This window comes from Salvia hispanica, chromosome 3 (genome assembly GCF_029641045.1).
Source record: "Salvia hispanica isolate PSC_SH4W2 chromosome 3, Shi_PSC_v1, whole genome shotgun sequence".
NCBI classification, from domain to species: Eukaryota; Viridiplantae; Streptophyta; class Magnoliopsida; order Lamiales; family Lamiaceae; genus Salvia; species Salvia hispanica.
In genome coordinates, this window is record NC_142694.1 from 49,897,028 (window position 1) to 49,912,633 (window position 15,606).

The 15,606-nt window shown below is 35.5% G+C and overlaps 3 protein-coding genes across 4 annotated transcripts; 1 reads left to right on the forward strand and 2 right to left on the reverse strand.

Moving 5' to 3' along the window:
* The first annotated feature begins 4,840 nt into the window (after window positions 1-4,840).
* LOC125211508 (hydrophobic protein RCI2A-like) lies at window positions 4,841-6,386 on the forward strand. Its single transcript, XM_048111333.2, has 3 exons — window positions 4,841-5,070; window positions 5,199-5,303; window positions 6,187-6,386. Exons 1-2 carry the CDS (start codon window positions 4,990-4,992, stop codon window positions 5,280-5,282), a joined length of 165 nt encoding a protein of 54 aa, XP_047967290.1. The 5' UTR covers window positions 4,841-4,989; the 3' UTR covers window positions 5,283-5,303; window positions 6,187-6,386.
* A 645-nt stretch (window positions 6,387-7,031) lies between these two features.
* LOC125214893 (NADH dehydrogenase [ubiquinone] 1 beta subcomplex subunit 8, mitochondrial) lies at window positions 7,032-10,859 on the reverse strand. Its single transcript, XM_048116105.2, has 4 exons — window positions 10,622-10,859; window positions 10,464-10,550; window positions 10,221-10,316; window positions 7,032-7,340 (listed from the first exon to the last, which is right to left on the reverse strand). The coding sequence occupies exons 1-4, from the start codon at window positions 10,757-10,759 to the stop codon at window positions 7,284-7,286; spliced, it is 378 nt and encodes a 125-aa protein (XP_047972062.1). The 5' UTR covers window positions 10,760-10,859; the 3' UTR covers window positions 7,032-7,283.
* A 133-nt stretch (window positions 10,860-10,992) lies between these two features.
* Window positions 10,993-15,405, reverse strand: LOC125214892 (pectin acetylesterase 12-like). 2 transcript variants are annotated; one of them, XM_048116104.2, is made up of 13 exons: window positions 15,004-15,405; window positions 14,440-14,522; window positions 14,017-14,146; window positions 13,858-13,931; window positions 13,649-13,735; window positions 13,421-13,545; window positions 13,265-13,325; window positions 12,887-12,940; window positions 12,713-12,790; window positions 12,522-12,627; window positions 12,309-12,454; window positions 12,074-12,169; window positions 10,993-11,539 (listed from the first exon to the last, which is right to left on the reverse strand). In XM_048116104.2, exons 1-13 carry the CDS (start codon window positions 15,221-15,223, stop codon window positions 11,420-11,422), a joined length of 1,380 nt encoding a protein of 459 aa, XP_047972061.1. In that variant the 5' UTR covers window positions 15,224-15,405; the 3' UTR covers window positions 10,993-11,419. The 2 variants fall into 2 exon arrangements, with proteins under 2 accessions (XP_047972061.1, XP_088924500.1); XM_089068374.1 differs by lacking the exon at window positions 10,993-11,539 and having other exon boundaries at window positions 11,873-12,169; window positions 15,004-15,402.
* Window positions 15,406-15,606: the final 201 nt, after the last annotated feature.

Here is a 15,606-nt window from a genome sequence, read left to right on the forward strand (position 1 = left end):
ATATCTTAGTACATATACATAGAGATTGTGATATTGTGAAAGTAGCAAAATGAGTTACTCCCTCTGTCACACAAAGATTGTCTCACTTTGACCGGCCACAGGTTTTAAGAGATGTAATGAAAAGGAGTTGAAAAGGATAATGAAATGTGAATCCTACTTTTGTATTTTAGTTTTATAATAAAATATGAGTAGGAATGAGTTAGTGGAATATGTGGTCCTCTACCAAAAATAATAAAAAATTAAATTGGACAATTTTGTGGGACAGACGGAAATGGAAAAATGGGACAATTTTTGTGGGACGGATGGAGTAATATATAAAGTAGTACCCCCTCAGTCTCACAAGAATATGCACTCTTTGTTTTTTAGTCCGTCCCACAAGAATATACACTTTTTAATTTTAGAAACTTTTTTCTCTTTAATGAGGTGAGATCCATTCTCCCCTAAAAATACTTTATTTAGTTTTCTTTTTACATTTCTCTAACTTTCTCAAATATGCATTAAAATTTATGTCTGACCTAAATGTATATTCTTGTTAAACAAAGGAAATATAAAATATAAATATAATAAATCCATATAAGATATTATTACAAAAAATTTCCAAATGGTAACTAAAAATATGTAAATATAGGAAACTTTGGTAAGAAAAAAAAATTCAAATAAAATTATCCAATGCTCTTAATCAATAAAGGATAAAACTATACTACTAGTAAAATTATAGGATTTTCCCAATTGTACACTTTTTTAATAAAGATAAAATTTTATAATAAAAATATTCCCTACACACTACACTAATACCTACATAATGAGTAAAAAAATGAAAAGTCTGCAACTAGGTAGAGTATTTGACTCTCTCTCCTCCTTACCATTCACCCTCCCCTTTCTCTCTATCAACGCCCTTTCTCTCTCATTTTTAAGCTTCTCTGTAAAAATGGGGCCGGGACACTGCTCTTCTGTATAAATAGGCGGACGGCTCCGGCAAAGCCCCCGCTCAAGCGGGGGTGATAAGTCGAATTCTAAGCCTTGGTTACTGGTCAGTATGTCGTGATTTACATGTATTATCAGCAAAGAATAAGTGTGCAGGAAAAGGGTCCCAATCAGTAGGAGAAGGTTCGGACAACTCAGGTGAAAAGAGCACTAGAAGGGTGCAATACTGACCAGAATGCATGCCAGAAAGAAGGCTCGAGATGGAGAAGAATAATTGTTTGGATGATCAACCACAAACAAGGGAAATGAGTTATTTCGCGAAGGAAGTATACCCTAAAAGTAAGGGCAAGCCTCCCTATAAAAGGAACCACTTGGAGAGATATAAGGAGTTGGGCCACTACACTTAGTTAGAATTCTCTCTCGGAAAAGATTTTTCCTTTAGCATTGTCCACATCTTCTTATTCCTCGCCACAGCCAAGGTCACCTGAAGTTCCAGACGTCCACCGGAGTATCACCGTCCATCGTTCCAGCCAGTTCATTTCGTAGTAGTAGCAGTTTCATCGCTCGGAGTGGCAAAACAATCTTTAATCGCTTTCTTAGTTTAAATCTTCACTTGCTTTCTTTCGTTGGATCTGTTGCATGACTTAGCTCTTTGTTATCTTTTGAAGTATTATGTTGAGATCCAAACGCTTTTAGTAATGAAGTTTGTTTTATGCATCTCTTTGAGTTCGAATCTGTTTCATTCTGCCAAGGTAGCTTAGATCTAGTTATCGCGTTTATTTTCTAAGTGTTTAAACATGTTTTCGTTTGAGTAGGCTAGATCTGAGTTTGTCAACTAGAATTTTGAGTTTTTTTTATTTCGGTTTAAGGTTTGTGCATGAGTTTTTCATTTTACGTTACTGTCGCCACCTTGCATGTTAGTCAGTAGGAGTAATCTGGAATTATTAGCTGTTAATCTTTGAGTTTAAGCTTTTAAATCATGGATCTTATGTTTGAAGCAATTCATCCATGAAGTTTTTGTTCATCTAAATTTTATGCATACTTGTTGAAGAAGAAAACATCACAATCCACTTTTTCTAGGACCACTTTTACTTTTTAGTTACCTTTTGCTTTTGTCCTTTACTTTTAAGTTTGTACCCTCCAAACCTGTCAGAGTAGCCACCCAACTACCACATATTCTCTGTTATTCTATATTACCTTTTATAGTAACCGCTTAACTTTTCTCACGTACACAACCACATGTCTATCACTTTCAGGCCCACCAGTCAGTAGAGTACCATATTTAATTCTTGCTAGGTAGAATCTCAACCCAAAAGCGTGGTAGCTAACCAAAACCTTCCAGATTATCACCACGATTATCCCAACGTGTCCATCTCTATGAGATTCGACCCTTACCTCCACTATACTAGCCAGTAGAAGTGAGTTGAGGAATTTTATTGATACCGGGTTCCGGTCGTCGTGCCAACGACTCAGCTAGGTTGGGATTTTCATCCTAATCAGTTGGATACACCTTGCATTAACACAACACCGAAAACCTGCTCTATCAGGGGGCTTGGCCTATGCTGGTTCCGCCAGTGGTTATAAATGTTACAGACGTTACAAACATCTATCATTGAGCATGAACCTGGACGGATGTATCTAGACATTTCTCATATAGTTGTTCATTTCATAAATGTATCTGGACGACCCGATCAATGTGCACACATTCTACTAAGCTTTCTCCGTATGCTCATTTGCCACATTTGTTTTTGTCTACATGTCCAAAATAAGATTAATTAATTAATTAATTGCATATCTCCATATATCGTGACATACTTTATTATATTATTTCTCACTCACCGGGAATTGGCTTAGAGAAAGTGAATATACCACAATCATCTACTCGGAGCGTAGATCGATTATAAATTATTTAATTATTTTAAAATTAAATAATCCATCACTTGTACGATTTGTCAAATTGCGTTGATCGGACTACGATTCCAACATGAGCTACTATCCGTTTTATCCTACCTCATCCCTAGCCCCATTAAAAGCTGCAATTAAAGACTTTGGACTTTATTGTTAATACATTATGAGTGTTTTGTGAATGGCTTGGTGGAGTTAAAGAAATTTGATTTGAAATCCGCGAGTCTATGTGAAAAGTATTGTTTGACGAGTCAATGACGACGGTTTGAGTTGTAAGATCTTATGCTTGGACTTACTCTGAAGTGCACCTTGACTTGAAGTTGTAGGTGGATGGGTGATTATTCTTGAGAATTGGAAATCTTGATTGGAAATGTTGGGGGTTTGGATTTTGTGATGAAAACTTTTGGAAAAAAAATTGTGAGTTAAGCTTTGAAATATTGTGCTTAAAGTGGTTTTGCTCGACGGTGAGCAAGTAAATATGTTTGAGGGTATTTGACGTGAGACAAATGGTTCATCTTTATTCCCTTATCTTTACTTAATTAACATGATTTGATGCTTGCAAAAGATTATTTTCTAGTGTAGCAGGTAGAATGGAGTGTAAAAATGGAGCCAGAAAAATGCTTGGAGATGTCCGCTACAGTGCTGCCTAGACGCCCGATCGAGTGTTGCAAACGGGCGCCTGCTTGGGCGCTATCTCGTAAAGCATTGGGAGGCGACTTTAGCCAATTTCCACCTGGTCGGGCGCTATCTCACAAAGCGTAGGAGTTGCGGAAGCAAATCACACGGTCGGGCATCCTGACGCGCCAACTGCCATGATTCAGTTTTTAAATAGGTTGGGGGGCAGTTTTTGGAGATTATTCATAGATTCTTAGACACGAAAATAGAGAGGAAAAAGGGATAAAGAGAGGAGAAGAAGAGAAGGAAAAAAATTCCAGCCAACATTCCGCAAATCAACTCAAAATCTACATTCCACTCAATGAGAGCATGCTTCCTATGATTTTTCTTGCAAAATTTACCATGTGTTCAGGCTAAACTCTCTATGTTGCTCCAAGTTGTAATTTAGGCTTGTATGGATGTATCTACAACATTGAATCCATTTGTTTTGTCACCAACAATGTGCTTGATGTTTTATTCACTATGTTTTTGGCTAATAATAATATGGTGTTGTTATTTCCTTTTCTATTGTCTCTTTAATATAGATTGGGAGTGCTTTATTGTTGGTGTGCTATTGAATTTGAATTGTCCATAGAATAATTTGATAGTGGATTAAGTAAGAGATCATAGTAGATGAATATTTCTCCTGCGCTTCCACAGTAGTTTGTAGTCGTTGAAAATTGGTTCATAGATTATGTCTTTAATCCATTCATATGTTTCATTATTAGAGGTGTAGAACAATACAAGTCTATTGAGAAACTTGGAGTGACGTATTTTCCCATTTGAAAAGTGTTTCAACAGTTAATCTTTTATTTTAATTTGTTAACATCTTTCAAAACTAAAAAATCAAATCTTTATTATGCTATACTTGTAAATTTAAATAATTTTTCACCTCCCCATAGGTGGACACTTGAAAAACTACTTACGATACTGTAATCTTGCAGTACCATAGTATTATTAATATTAATTAATTAAATTAAATATATCTGTGTATATTGAATTAGATAACTCTAAATACACATCAAGTTTATCTATTATTTCTAAAAAAAAGGAAGATCGACTAGCATAACACGTCGCCATACACACAAATCACAACTACCACTTTATTCTTGTAATACGCGACCGACTACCTAATTTTTATGTGGAAAAACATTACGAAGTTATTTAGTTCGCTTCACTTATTGATATACATGAAAAAGTCCCAGCTTCCAGCTATGGATCAGAGAAAGAAACGTTTATTAAGTTAAAACACAAAGTGCTTGTTTTTAAATCAAAAAATAATTTAATTTAACGTGAGGCAGCTTCTTTCTTCATTTTTATTTTACCTTTAATAATGCATGTATTTAGATAAAAGAAAGGATTTGCACAAAACAGAACACTATGATGCAATCAGCAGTAACACGCGGCACTATCTCTCTCTCTTTAAATCCATTTCTAACTTCCTCTCCTTTCTCACTTCTCTTCTAAACCTTTCTGCATTTCTATCTTCTTCTTCTTGGAAAAAAAATGGGAACAGCAACTTTCATCGACATTATCGTCGCAATTCTTCTTCCTCCACTCGGTGTTTTCCTCAAGTTTGGTTGTGGGGTATTCTCTTTCTATTTCTCAATTTTCTTTAATTTGATGTACAATTACTTCTGCTTTTAATTTTTGAAAATACAAAGCAATAGTACTATATTTATGGAGTATTTGATTTTGGTGAATTAAATTAACAGGCTGAGTTTTGGATTTGCTTGTTATTGACGCTCTTTGGTTACATTCCTGGAATCATTTATGCTATATATATTCTCACCCAGTAGACATTCACCTCTCTCTCCCAGGTAAATAAATACTATTTTATTCTGTATTTGTCGCTTTAATTGATGTTAATTTGTAGTCTTTATCTTCTTGATTTGAATGGCTAAGAAAGCCTCCACAAAATGGAATAAAATTGACAAGATATTATAATTCACTACATCTTAATTGGGCAGTAATTGTAGGGGAATTTCTTACTATCATTAATTTGAGAGAATTGTGGATGGATTTGAAATGATTAATGAATCACAATCTCTACAAAATGGAATAAAATTGACAAGATATTATAATTCACTACATCTTAATTGGGCAGTAATTGTAGGGGAATTTCTTACTATCATTAATTTGAGAGAATTGTGGATGGATTTGAAATGATTAATGAATCACAATCTCTACAGCTGTATAATATTATATCACTACTCTCTTTTTTTAACTCTTGAAGTGTCTTTACTTTGAACACACTACTTGAACCTAAACCTTCCGTTGATTGGGGGTGTAATTTAATGTAATCATGCATAATAAGTCTAGTAACTACGTTACTGGCTTTGGATTATTGCATGATTTACTCTTATAATTTGCCAAATTATTAAATAGGAGTAGTATATAAATGTGTAAAATAATGAAAATGAATGACATTGATGGATGGCACCAATGAATGTAATAGTAGGCCAGATGTCACTTTATTGCTAGACCCCCATGTCACGTTCAACATGTATAATAAAATCATTGCGCATGTGCAGCCAGATGGCGTTTGTAGAATTAGATGAATGTTTAAAATTAAATAATTTAGCAGATTAATTTATAGTATTATTTCACATTTAACTGTCGTCTAGTTTACGTGAATTTCTGGATGTGCTAAATTTTCAATCGTTATAGTTATCTGAAATTTGACTTATTTCTTCTATGCAGGTGTAAGATAATGGTTAAATTGGTGTTGATGTTTCAAAACATGTTTAATTCAGTTTTTATTTTTTCGTTTGTCCTTTTTGTTATTCCTGTTGTTATGACGTCTAAATCAGAATGATCACATTTTCATTGTTGTAATGTCTGTTTCAGTGACTGGACGGGTTCTCATATTGTCTAAATGATTAATTTGTGAATTATGTATACTTTTTGGTTTATAACGGTTTGTTCGATAAAATAATCATTAGTCAATGAGTGAGTCATGAAATTATATATAACTAATTATCCATGATTATTCATTTAAGATTGAATTATGATATCCAATCTCATGAACTATACAATTAAATATTTAATCACAAATACATATTTAATTATGAGATATAATTTTTTAAAATAAAAAAAAATTATATTTATTTTATATTTTGAGGGTGGTTGATTTTGCACCGAACTTCAATTTGAAATTTTGACACACTAATTAGAGAAGTTTTTACAATAAAATAAACAAGTCTGGATTAATTTTATAAAATACCATTCATATCTGCTTTTAGTTATATGTTCAGCTTCCATGAGCATGTATTTTGGTTACACGACATTTCTATGAATCAAGCAATTGTTTTCAGAAATACTAAAGTAGAATTTATAACATGTACAGTATTGTCCTAAATACAAATAATATCACATTTAAGGGCTAACTTGAAACAAATATTTACTCAAAGATTCAACCTCGAATACGTTAAGTTATATATCTATGCATTCCATTAAATAAATCATAAATCCAAATTCGATTTATACTCGCTTCATACACGCTCCACGCCTTAATAAAACGGCTAAACATAACAAAACAGGGCAAATCAACACAAAAAGATAAAGAGATCATCATCATCATCATCATTGTCATACATAATCTCTTGAATCAAGAAAAAAAAACCACACGCAGAACAATGAAGAACTAAAGTATTGCAGAATCATATTATTGCCGCTCTAGCTTATTTTAGTTAACTTCGTTTGCAAGACTCAGTTACATCGTTTGGTCACCGTTTAGAACCTCAAACGGTGTAAGAGGTTAGAAAAAAAGAGACGAAAGTCTAAGAGCAGCAACCAAGCTAGGGTTCTCCACCTAGCTCCACTCTTAAGTTGTCATAGGGGTACACCTTGGGTGTCTGTAAAAAACCCAAAGATACAAAACATTAGGAAGAGAATAAAACTTTCCACCTTTCATGGAGGAAAATAAATTACTACTCATTTAAGTAAAATAATGCATCTGTAGGGGGGACCAAATCAAGCGCCCTCTCTAATCAATTTTAAACTATCGATAGTTTTTTCATCGTCAATTGTCTTATTAGGCGTCCACAAAGAGTATGCAACGTTCTCCTTTTGAACACACTTGCTTATAATTCACTCTCAAAATACTGTTTATTTACATTAAAAAGAAACTTACTCAGCCCACCATCTTAACCCACTATTTGCCCTTGATGGGACAATTTTCCAATAACCAGATATGTATCTAACATTTATTAAAACTCACATCGTCCCCGATGCTGCACGCTCTTAGTAGATGGAGAGAATAGTTAATAACTAGTGGGAAAAAAAAAGCACCCAAGTACTCCAACAAGTCAAGAGTATTACTGAAGAAATAGTTGTTTCAGCCACAAACAAAAACATTATACAAGCTATTGATCAGAGGAACAACTATTAGTATAAGCAAGAGGTGGAACCAAGGAAGGAACCGATATAAAAAATCTATTATATTCCACGGTTTAAAAAATCGTTCGTGAGGCACGCCTCAGAGCAAGGTGCCTGGAAATCGCTCTTGAGGCGGCACTTCAACTGGTGCAAACAGAGTGGGTGCCTCAAACTTCCGCTGTAATTTATTTTATTTGCCTAGTTTTCACGCTTTTAATGGCCAACAGTTGAATAGGGTTTTGATCCCTTTGCCACAATTTGAGCGGGTCGTTTAGAAACAGCCCGAATTAACAAATTAAAAGTACTACAAAAAAGGAAGTTAGTGAACCTAAGCCAACAGAAAACATGGGATATGGGAAGAAATGTCCCACTGTCTTATGTGCCCCATCTCCTTCCCCCCACTGCTACTTGGATATTTGATTATGGCAACTAATATTTATTTGAGTTTAAGATTTGAAGGACTGTATAAGTATCTATGTTTTTATGGCTGTTATTATACTCCCTCCGCCCGCCATTTATAATTCATTTTGACTCGACACGGGTTTTAAGAAATTGTTTGACTTTGTGATGAAAAATGGGGAAATGAGTTAGCAGAATGTGGATCCCATTTTTATATATTGATTTTATAATAGAATGCAAGTGTAATGAGTTAGGGGGATGGTGGGGTCCATTTACTTAAAATGGAAAAAGGTAAATGGGACTTTAAATGGCGGACACCCCAAAATGGCAAAAATGGGACATTATTTCACGAACAGAGGGAGTATTTGGTATACGTCCAAAATAGAGAAAATAACTACTTAGTATAAGTTCATCCGATCCGAGCCAGATGAACTTGGGCCTTTGGGTGGGCATAAGTTAATCCAAAGAGTGGAGGTGGCGGCACAGCTGCGCAGCAAGAAGTCGCGAACACAGAACTAGCGTGAGAGAAGGAGCACAGAGAGAAGCAGAGAAGAAGGTGGGAAAAACCAGGCCGCAAAGGGAAGAAGAAGGCAGTGGACATTTGAGCAGCAGCGGCTTTCTGTTGCGACAGGGAAGGACTTATCAGGTGTTTCTAGTGTAGGTTGCATGTGTTCTTACTTCTTAAAAGTATTGGGCTGGGATAAAACGTTTTGGGATAGGACTAGAACGTATTGGACTAGGGTTAGAGCAAATTCCTAATATACATTTTTTTAAAAAAAATCTAAAATATGTATTCACATGTATTTTAGGTGTATTTAAATATATCAGTATGAAAAACTTCCCAGACCGGGGACGCTAGGCTCCTGGTGCTTCTTAGGGACTAGGACACGTGAATTAAATGAGATTCCATCCAAACAACAGCGAAAAAGAAAACAGCTCACGGTTAAAAGGTCCTAGTACTCCAATGCCATCCCATGATTTGCATTTCATTTGACCAAATTGGTAATGTTAACTGAAGCATCAAAACACTAAGTTTGAGTCATTTTCTCTCACAATTCCCGAGTACTTTTGAGTGATTGAAAATCATTATAACCAATCTAAAGATTAAGCAATCAGCTCTTAGTCAGGAGTTTGATGCTTAATCAACATACAATTCATACAATCTCCTACAAGCCCAGCACTAGTCTCTATGTATTTGAAAGAGCGTTGAAACATAATATTAGATTTAGTAAACCATTTTGTCCCCAAATTATTTTTGGCAAAGGAAATATCAGTTGCAGCTATTGTTGATTGAAATCACAAGTTAACTATGATGCCCAACATTTCCAGTCTATACATACCATGTATTGTCACAAGTTAACTTGTTGATTGAAATCACAAGTTAACTATGATGCCCAACATTTCCAGTCTATACATACCATGTATTGCCTAATGCCACATAACCAAAAAATTTAACTTCACATAGTAAACAATCCATGACTAGACAAGTAAACAAGCAGCCTCAATGTTATGTACTTATATAAGCTATAAGCTCAAATGCTCAATGTCAATTGTAAAAAACTCAAAAGTAGTATGGAAGAAAATATTTTCTAGGGAGAAAAGACCATTTAATATTTGTTCTCGATGAGAATCTTTATAGCATAGTGAAGTGAACAAAGAGAATCATAGAGCTATAATACAACATCAAAACCATAGTTGCAAAATGAGAGAGGGACAAACGAATGGTATTGCCAGAGTACATTAAATCACAAGGAAATATATGTCCCATTGTTAAACACAAGGAGATATTGTGGAGAATTTTTCATTCAACGCTAATATCCATACTTCTTCAGATAAGACAACTCAAGCAAATACCAAGGATGCAAACGTGTGATAATAAACTTTTACTTACAAATATATGGATCCAAGCAGTATAAATTGATGAAAAACAAACACATAATCAACAAATTTGGACTTACAAATGGTATTGTAGAAGCTTTGTCATTCCACACCACTAAAAGCCCTAGAGACGCGAAAAATCCCAATCCACCGCACAACCAAGCCAATGCTTCGTACTACAACAGAAATGATTGATTACAAAAAACCACAAAACCCCCCAAATGTAAACAGAAATCATGCATATATAAACAATTGTAGTAAAAATATCAAATATTTATAGTGGTGAAATGCGTAATTGAATAAAAATGGTAAAAATGTCTGACCTTCCCAACAGTATCAGCAATCCGGTCAATACAAGGTTCAGGAAAGGGAGTCCCGTTATCCCACACAAGTTCATCGTTCACTGGAAGCTGCGAATTTCTAGGGTTTCAAGATATGTTCAGTATAAATGGACTGAAATGCAAAAGATGAAATGATTTACAGGTTTATTGGGGACGATGTGCTTTCCGACGGGGAGGCCCATGCCGGAGCGTTGCCGGAGAGATGAAGCCGTGGAACGCGAAACGACGCCGTTGCCGCCCATGATCCGTGATGCTACGTGGCTCAACCTTGCTGCCATCTTCGATTTCCTTTGGTATCAAATTGATGGAACTGTGATTTGGTGTAAAGCAAATCGGTGATTTTTACACATTTTTAGAAGAACTTGGTTTAAAAACATTCACTTTTTAAAAATCGGATTCAAGACATTTGAATTCGTTAACAAAATCGTTAACAAAGTGGGTCCTAAATTGATGGAACCTTTAATTTTTTACTGTCAACACTCAATTAACGATTTTTTTGACTTAATTAATACTTCATTCGTTCCGATTTTATGCAACTTTATTTTGTATTTTAAGTGGAGAGAATAAAGTAGAGATGAAAGTGTTTCCATTTTAAGCAATGAGTCATCTTGGTTGGGACAAATTAAAAAGGAAAGTGTGTCATCTTCAATGGGACATAGAGGAAGTATAATGATGCATAATAATTAAATAAAATTAAATAAAAAAATCAAAATAGTCTTCTACTCCAAAATCTACACCTCCGCCTATCTCGGCCCCCGGTTCAGCCCCAGCACTTACCGCCTCAAGATCAGCAAAACACCGAAAAGGAGAAACACATGAATATCTATGGAACGTGGCTAGGAGATCACGTATCAAAATATTATACTATATATTATAATAATTATACACATTAGTATAAATTACTTCACCTTAGCCCATATCGCAATATAACAGTTTTGTCATGCAATCTCGAGTAGGTACAATAAGATTAATACAGAATTACTCATCTGATGTGGAATCACCTTGCATCTTCCCAAATCGATTCCATTAGAGGCAGAAATAGCTGGATGAATCTCTTCCTGTCACAAATAATCGTCAAACCTCAGTAAAACAAAAGGACACAAAAAAAAAAAGGAGTTAAGGTTTAGAATGGTCTATGTTCCCAATGGGTTTATTTTCAATTTGATTTTTATTTGCGTTTTGGTAAGATGTTTCACTCATTTTGTTCGAATAAAATTAATAAATTATTCAAAAATTTTGAAGTTGCATTAGTACTAATTTAGTCTGAACAAGAGATGATCCCTGTCTTAAATTCTTTACTTTTATATACAATTGTGGAATATGCTTTTCAATACACAAAGGGACACGTGTAAAAAAGAACACTAACAAACCAATAAAAAGGCACAATGAAATGAGGGAAATTTGCACTTCATTCTTATTGAAGAAGAGTACTAGTTTAGAAATTTTCTAAGAATACAATGAAAATCAATTGAGGTATGATTGCCTCTGTAACAATGGGAGCTGAATCAAAAATCATACTTTTATAACTAATGATTCAGTTTGAGCTTTAAAATAGAAGCACCATAACTAACTATCCTGCTTCATTTATGTACCAGATTGTGACAGGTTGTATCACACGGGTACGCACAGTCGACAGCCTGGACAGTAGCTCGATCGAAGTACCAATCTCCAACAGCTAGCGCAACGCGCTGCACCACATTTACCCAAATTTCATCATCAAAACTATTGTCAGCGTGCAACATAAAACACAGAGTAGGATAATTCGTTGCAACTAGCTCGTAGTTTTATCGGATTGATTATTACCAGACTGATGAAGCATCAACTTACCCTATTGTTAACTGCGGGAGAATCATCAGCAAACCAAGTGTCCTGCCTTTCTGACTGGCAGTGCGCGAAACAAGAATTTAAAAATAACCCGTTCTGACTCGATTCTGAAAAGCTTTGGACTGCACTCAGCATACGATTCCTAAAATCTGTTTCATCACGATTTAATCGATGAGCACCAGTAGTACATCAAGATTAAGCTGCAGCACATCTTACCCTGTAGAAATTCGATCTGTGATGCGGAGCATAGTTCGTTATTCATTTTACAATCATGCCAGCTGCCTTGAGGATCAGCACTTGAAGGAGCCAAGCTTTCTCGGACCTTAATATATTTGAAAGCAGAAATCAGTATTTTTCTATCTTTCTCTAATTATTGAAGCAAAATGTAGATATGGTTCTACTTTTACCTGCCATGAATCATAGGCAGCATTAAGAATAAACAAAGGGGTCTTAATGCCGGCAATCAGATTCTGAGGGAAGAAGCACTGCCACACGAAAAAAAAGGTATGTAAATGAAATGATAATAGAGCCAGAAGTTGCCTCGTATATCTGCTGAAAAACCAAGGAGAAGGAAGGCTTACTGAAGTAGGATCCAAGTGGTCCGTGCAAGTGCTTGGCAGGTTTTCTTCAACGCCCTGCCAAAATATGTCAAAATATTTACGGAATATGAATAGCACGCAATAAGATGATGTCTCCAACATTTATGGCATCACGAAAACAGGCAGGTAGGCAATGTTAAAGCCATACTCCGCAGTAGATCTTGTAATAAGCTCGTTATCTTTCAGGAACTGTATAATTTCAAATTTACCGGGATCGATATTTAAGGAGTTACGAATCCATTTACAAGTGTTCCAAGGGCTTAAGCACTGATGCTCGGTCTTGTTTTTATGTCACAGTGATTGTGTGTGGATATTGGTAAATCACCTGAGAACAAAGTTTAAGAGAAACATGAATAGTACCTGCAAGCTAACGACGCCAGCAAAGAAACTTCTGAGTGTGTGTCCACCAGATACATCAGTACTGCAGGAAACAAACAATTGAGATTCTGACAATTTGTGGAGCATTACACGTTAATAAGGCGAACAGGGAATGGCTAAAAAGTTTATGGAAATTACGCGTCCATGAATAATCCGGCATCACTCAGGCACTTCACTTTGGTGCTTACAGGAAATAAACCTTGAAATTCATCACAATGCAATATAGAAGCTAAACCACCAGCGGAGCAACCAGAAAGAAGAGCCTGGAGTAAAATGCAGCATAAACTAGTAAATACTACGAAACACGAACAAGTAAAAAAACATGAACAAACAGATATAGTTACAAATTAAGTACTAATACAATACTTGATTCGCATAGTGCATTCCCTTTGACATCAGATCTTCAATTGCAGCCAGCCATATGCGTTTCCCTCGAAACTGCAAACCCCTTTCCTGCACAGCAAACTCTTACTTTTAAACAACCACTACTAGATAAAGTAATTAAAATTGTGCATATTTGTGCTCAATGATACAAATGCCAAAAGAGGAATCCCGTCGTAGAGAATGCTGCAAACCTTATTTTCACTGTCCCCAGCGAAAGAAGCCCCATCGCAGTAGCGAATCTTTACTCTATTCCAGTTAAAAAAGTCTGAACATGCAAAAGATATAATCAGGAGTCATGACAAACCAAATGTAGTTTTGACATGATAAGAACTGGTTTCTTCCTTTATTACCGGGATTTTCTTCAGCCTTGTTACTGAGTATCCCGGTAAATGGAATTTGCTTCTCGAATAATGTAGATGATCCACGAAGTGTTGTTTTACGGTAAATACATGATCTTAAATTGTTGCACCAGCCTCCACCCTGCCACAAGATGAAATTTATGATTGAGAAACCAACAAGCATAAGGCTAACAGAGAACAAATTCAGAGACAGCATAAGCAAGCTTGAATATTGCTACATCTCCCATGAAATCAATTCTACATTTTATGCAATAAGCTTAATAATCCAAATGTCAAGAACAAGGCTCGAACTCAATATTACTGTGTATAGGAAATTTTAATTGTATGCGACGATTGAGAAATAAACACCCTAATAATATGTTATAGCAACAGCTGTGTAGAACTCAATCAGTAATTGTTTGTCATCACACGAACCTCTAGCTGGATGAGCCAACTATTTGCTCCCGTCCCAAACCCACGATGCAAGTGATAGCCCGGTGGCGTGCCATCCAAACATACTGCAAAAATTATACACTAAGAAACTTAGACCAGAAAGCTAGTTTAAACCTCAATAACAATATACTTATCAACTAGCATTTCAGTCATTTTCAAGAATGCACACCTAACAGCTTACACAAGAAAGAAACACAAATCATTTTTCTTATAACAGGAGGTTTAATTTATCCTAGTTGGGCAGAATTCATCACACAAGTGAATAACATCAAGGGCGTACAACAAAAGCACCCCAATTGAATCTAAATGGTGCATTAAAACTAAAGAAATTGACAAATCAAAGCAACCTAAATCATTATTCTCAGAAAAGCAACCACACAAACGCCAACTTTAGCAAATTAATAAATGAGATAAGAACATAAGACTGAAGCACCGACCGCAACAAAGAAGAAACGTGAGCTCATTTAGGATTAATCAAGCAAATATCACACAAATTAACAAATTAAAAAAGTGAAATAAACACTATGAAAAAGAGAGCGAGAGTACCAGCTCCTTTAGCAGCAGCTCCGTCAACAAGAGTGAGGCCCACCATGAGAGCATCGGGAGGAACAGCAGCAGCTGCCATACCATAAACAGACTCCAAGAACGACATATCTAAGCTGCTATTCCCACTGAAAAACTCATCAAGTTCAGAACTTTCAGCTCCCCATTTACTCAAAACAAACAAAACACACAGCACAACTCCAAATTCCACCATCTTCCCCATTAAAAAACCTCACTTTGAAGTTGGGGTTAATGTGTCTTCAATCAATATTAATGTGTCTAAGTTAGGAAACAAAACTATGTAGATTTTTTCCCTTGGTATGAAGAAAGGGAGGTGGGGTTAATTCTTTTTTTTTAATCTCTCTTCTGAGTGGGTTCTAAAATGAGGTGGTCCAACTAAAAGCACCGAATAATGCTTTCCACAGGTGAATGTGAATGTTTTTGCCGGGTATGTCTTGATGTTATATTTAATATGCTCATGTTTGAATAATATATATGTAAAAAAGGTAATACACGAAAGAATTTTACACCGTTAATGGTTTGCGTTCGAAGGTGCAGATTTTTAGAAACCGATGCATGAGTAGAGACTGAGTGTAGGACGTTGGA

Bases quoted from the DNA above. Each gene is read 5' to 3' on its own strand.
- LOC125214893 (XM_048116105.2), bottom strand. From the start codon at position 10,759: ATGGCAGCAAGGTTGAGCCACGTAGCATCACGGATCATGGGCGGCAAC. The intron at 10,551-10,621 runs GTAAATCATTTC...AGAAATTCGCAG, and splicing joins ACATCGTCCCCAATAAACCT to CTTCCAGTGAACGATGAACT. The intron at 10,317-10,463 runs GTCAGACATTTT...TTTCTGTTGTAG, and splicing joins TTGCTGATACTGTTGGGAAG to TACGAAGCATTGGCTTGGTT.
- LOC125214892 (XM_048116104.2), bottom strand. From the start codon at position 15,223: ATGGGGAAGATGGTGGAATTTGGAGTTGTGCTGTGTGTTTTGTTTGTT. The intron at 13,736-13,857 runs GTTTGCAGCATT...TTTGCTGTGCAG, and splicing joins CTGGGGACAGTGAAAATAAG to GAAAGGGGTTTGCAGTTTCG. The intron at 12,941-13,264 runs GTACTATTCATG...ATATTTTGGCAG, and splicing joins CTGGCGTCGTTAGCTTGCAG to GGCGTTGAAGAAAACCTGCC.
- LOC125211508 (XM_048111333.2), top strand. From the start codon at position 4,990: ATGGGAACAGCAACTTTCATCGACATTATCGTCGCAATTCTTCTTCCT. The intron at 5,071-5,198 runs GTATTCTCTTTC...TTAAATTAACAG, and splicing joins TCCTCAAGTTTGGTTGTGGG to GCTGAGTTTTGGATTTGCTT.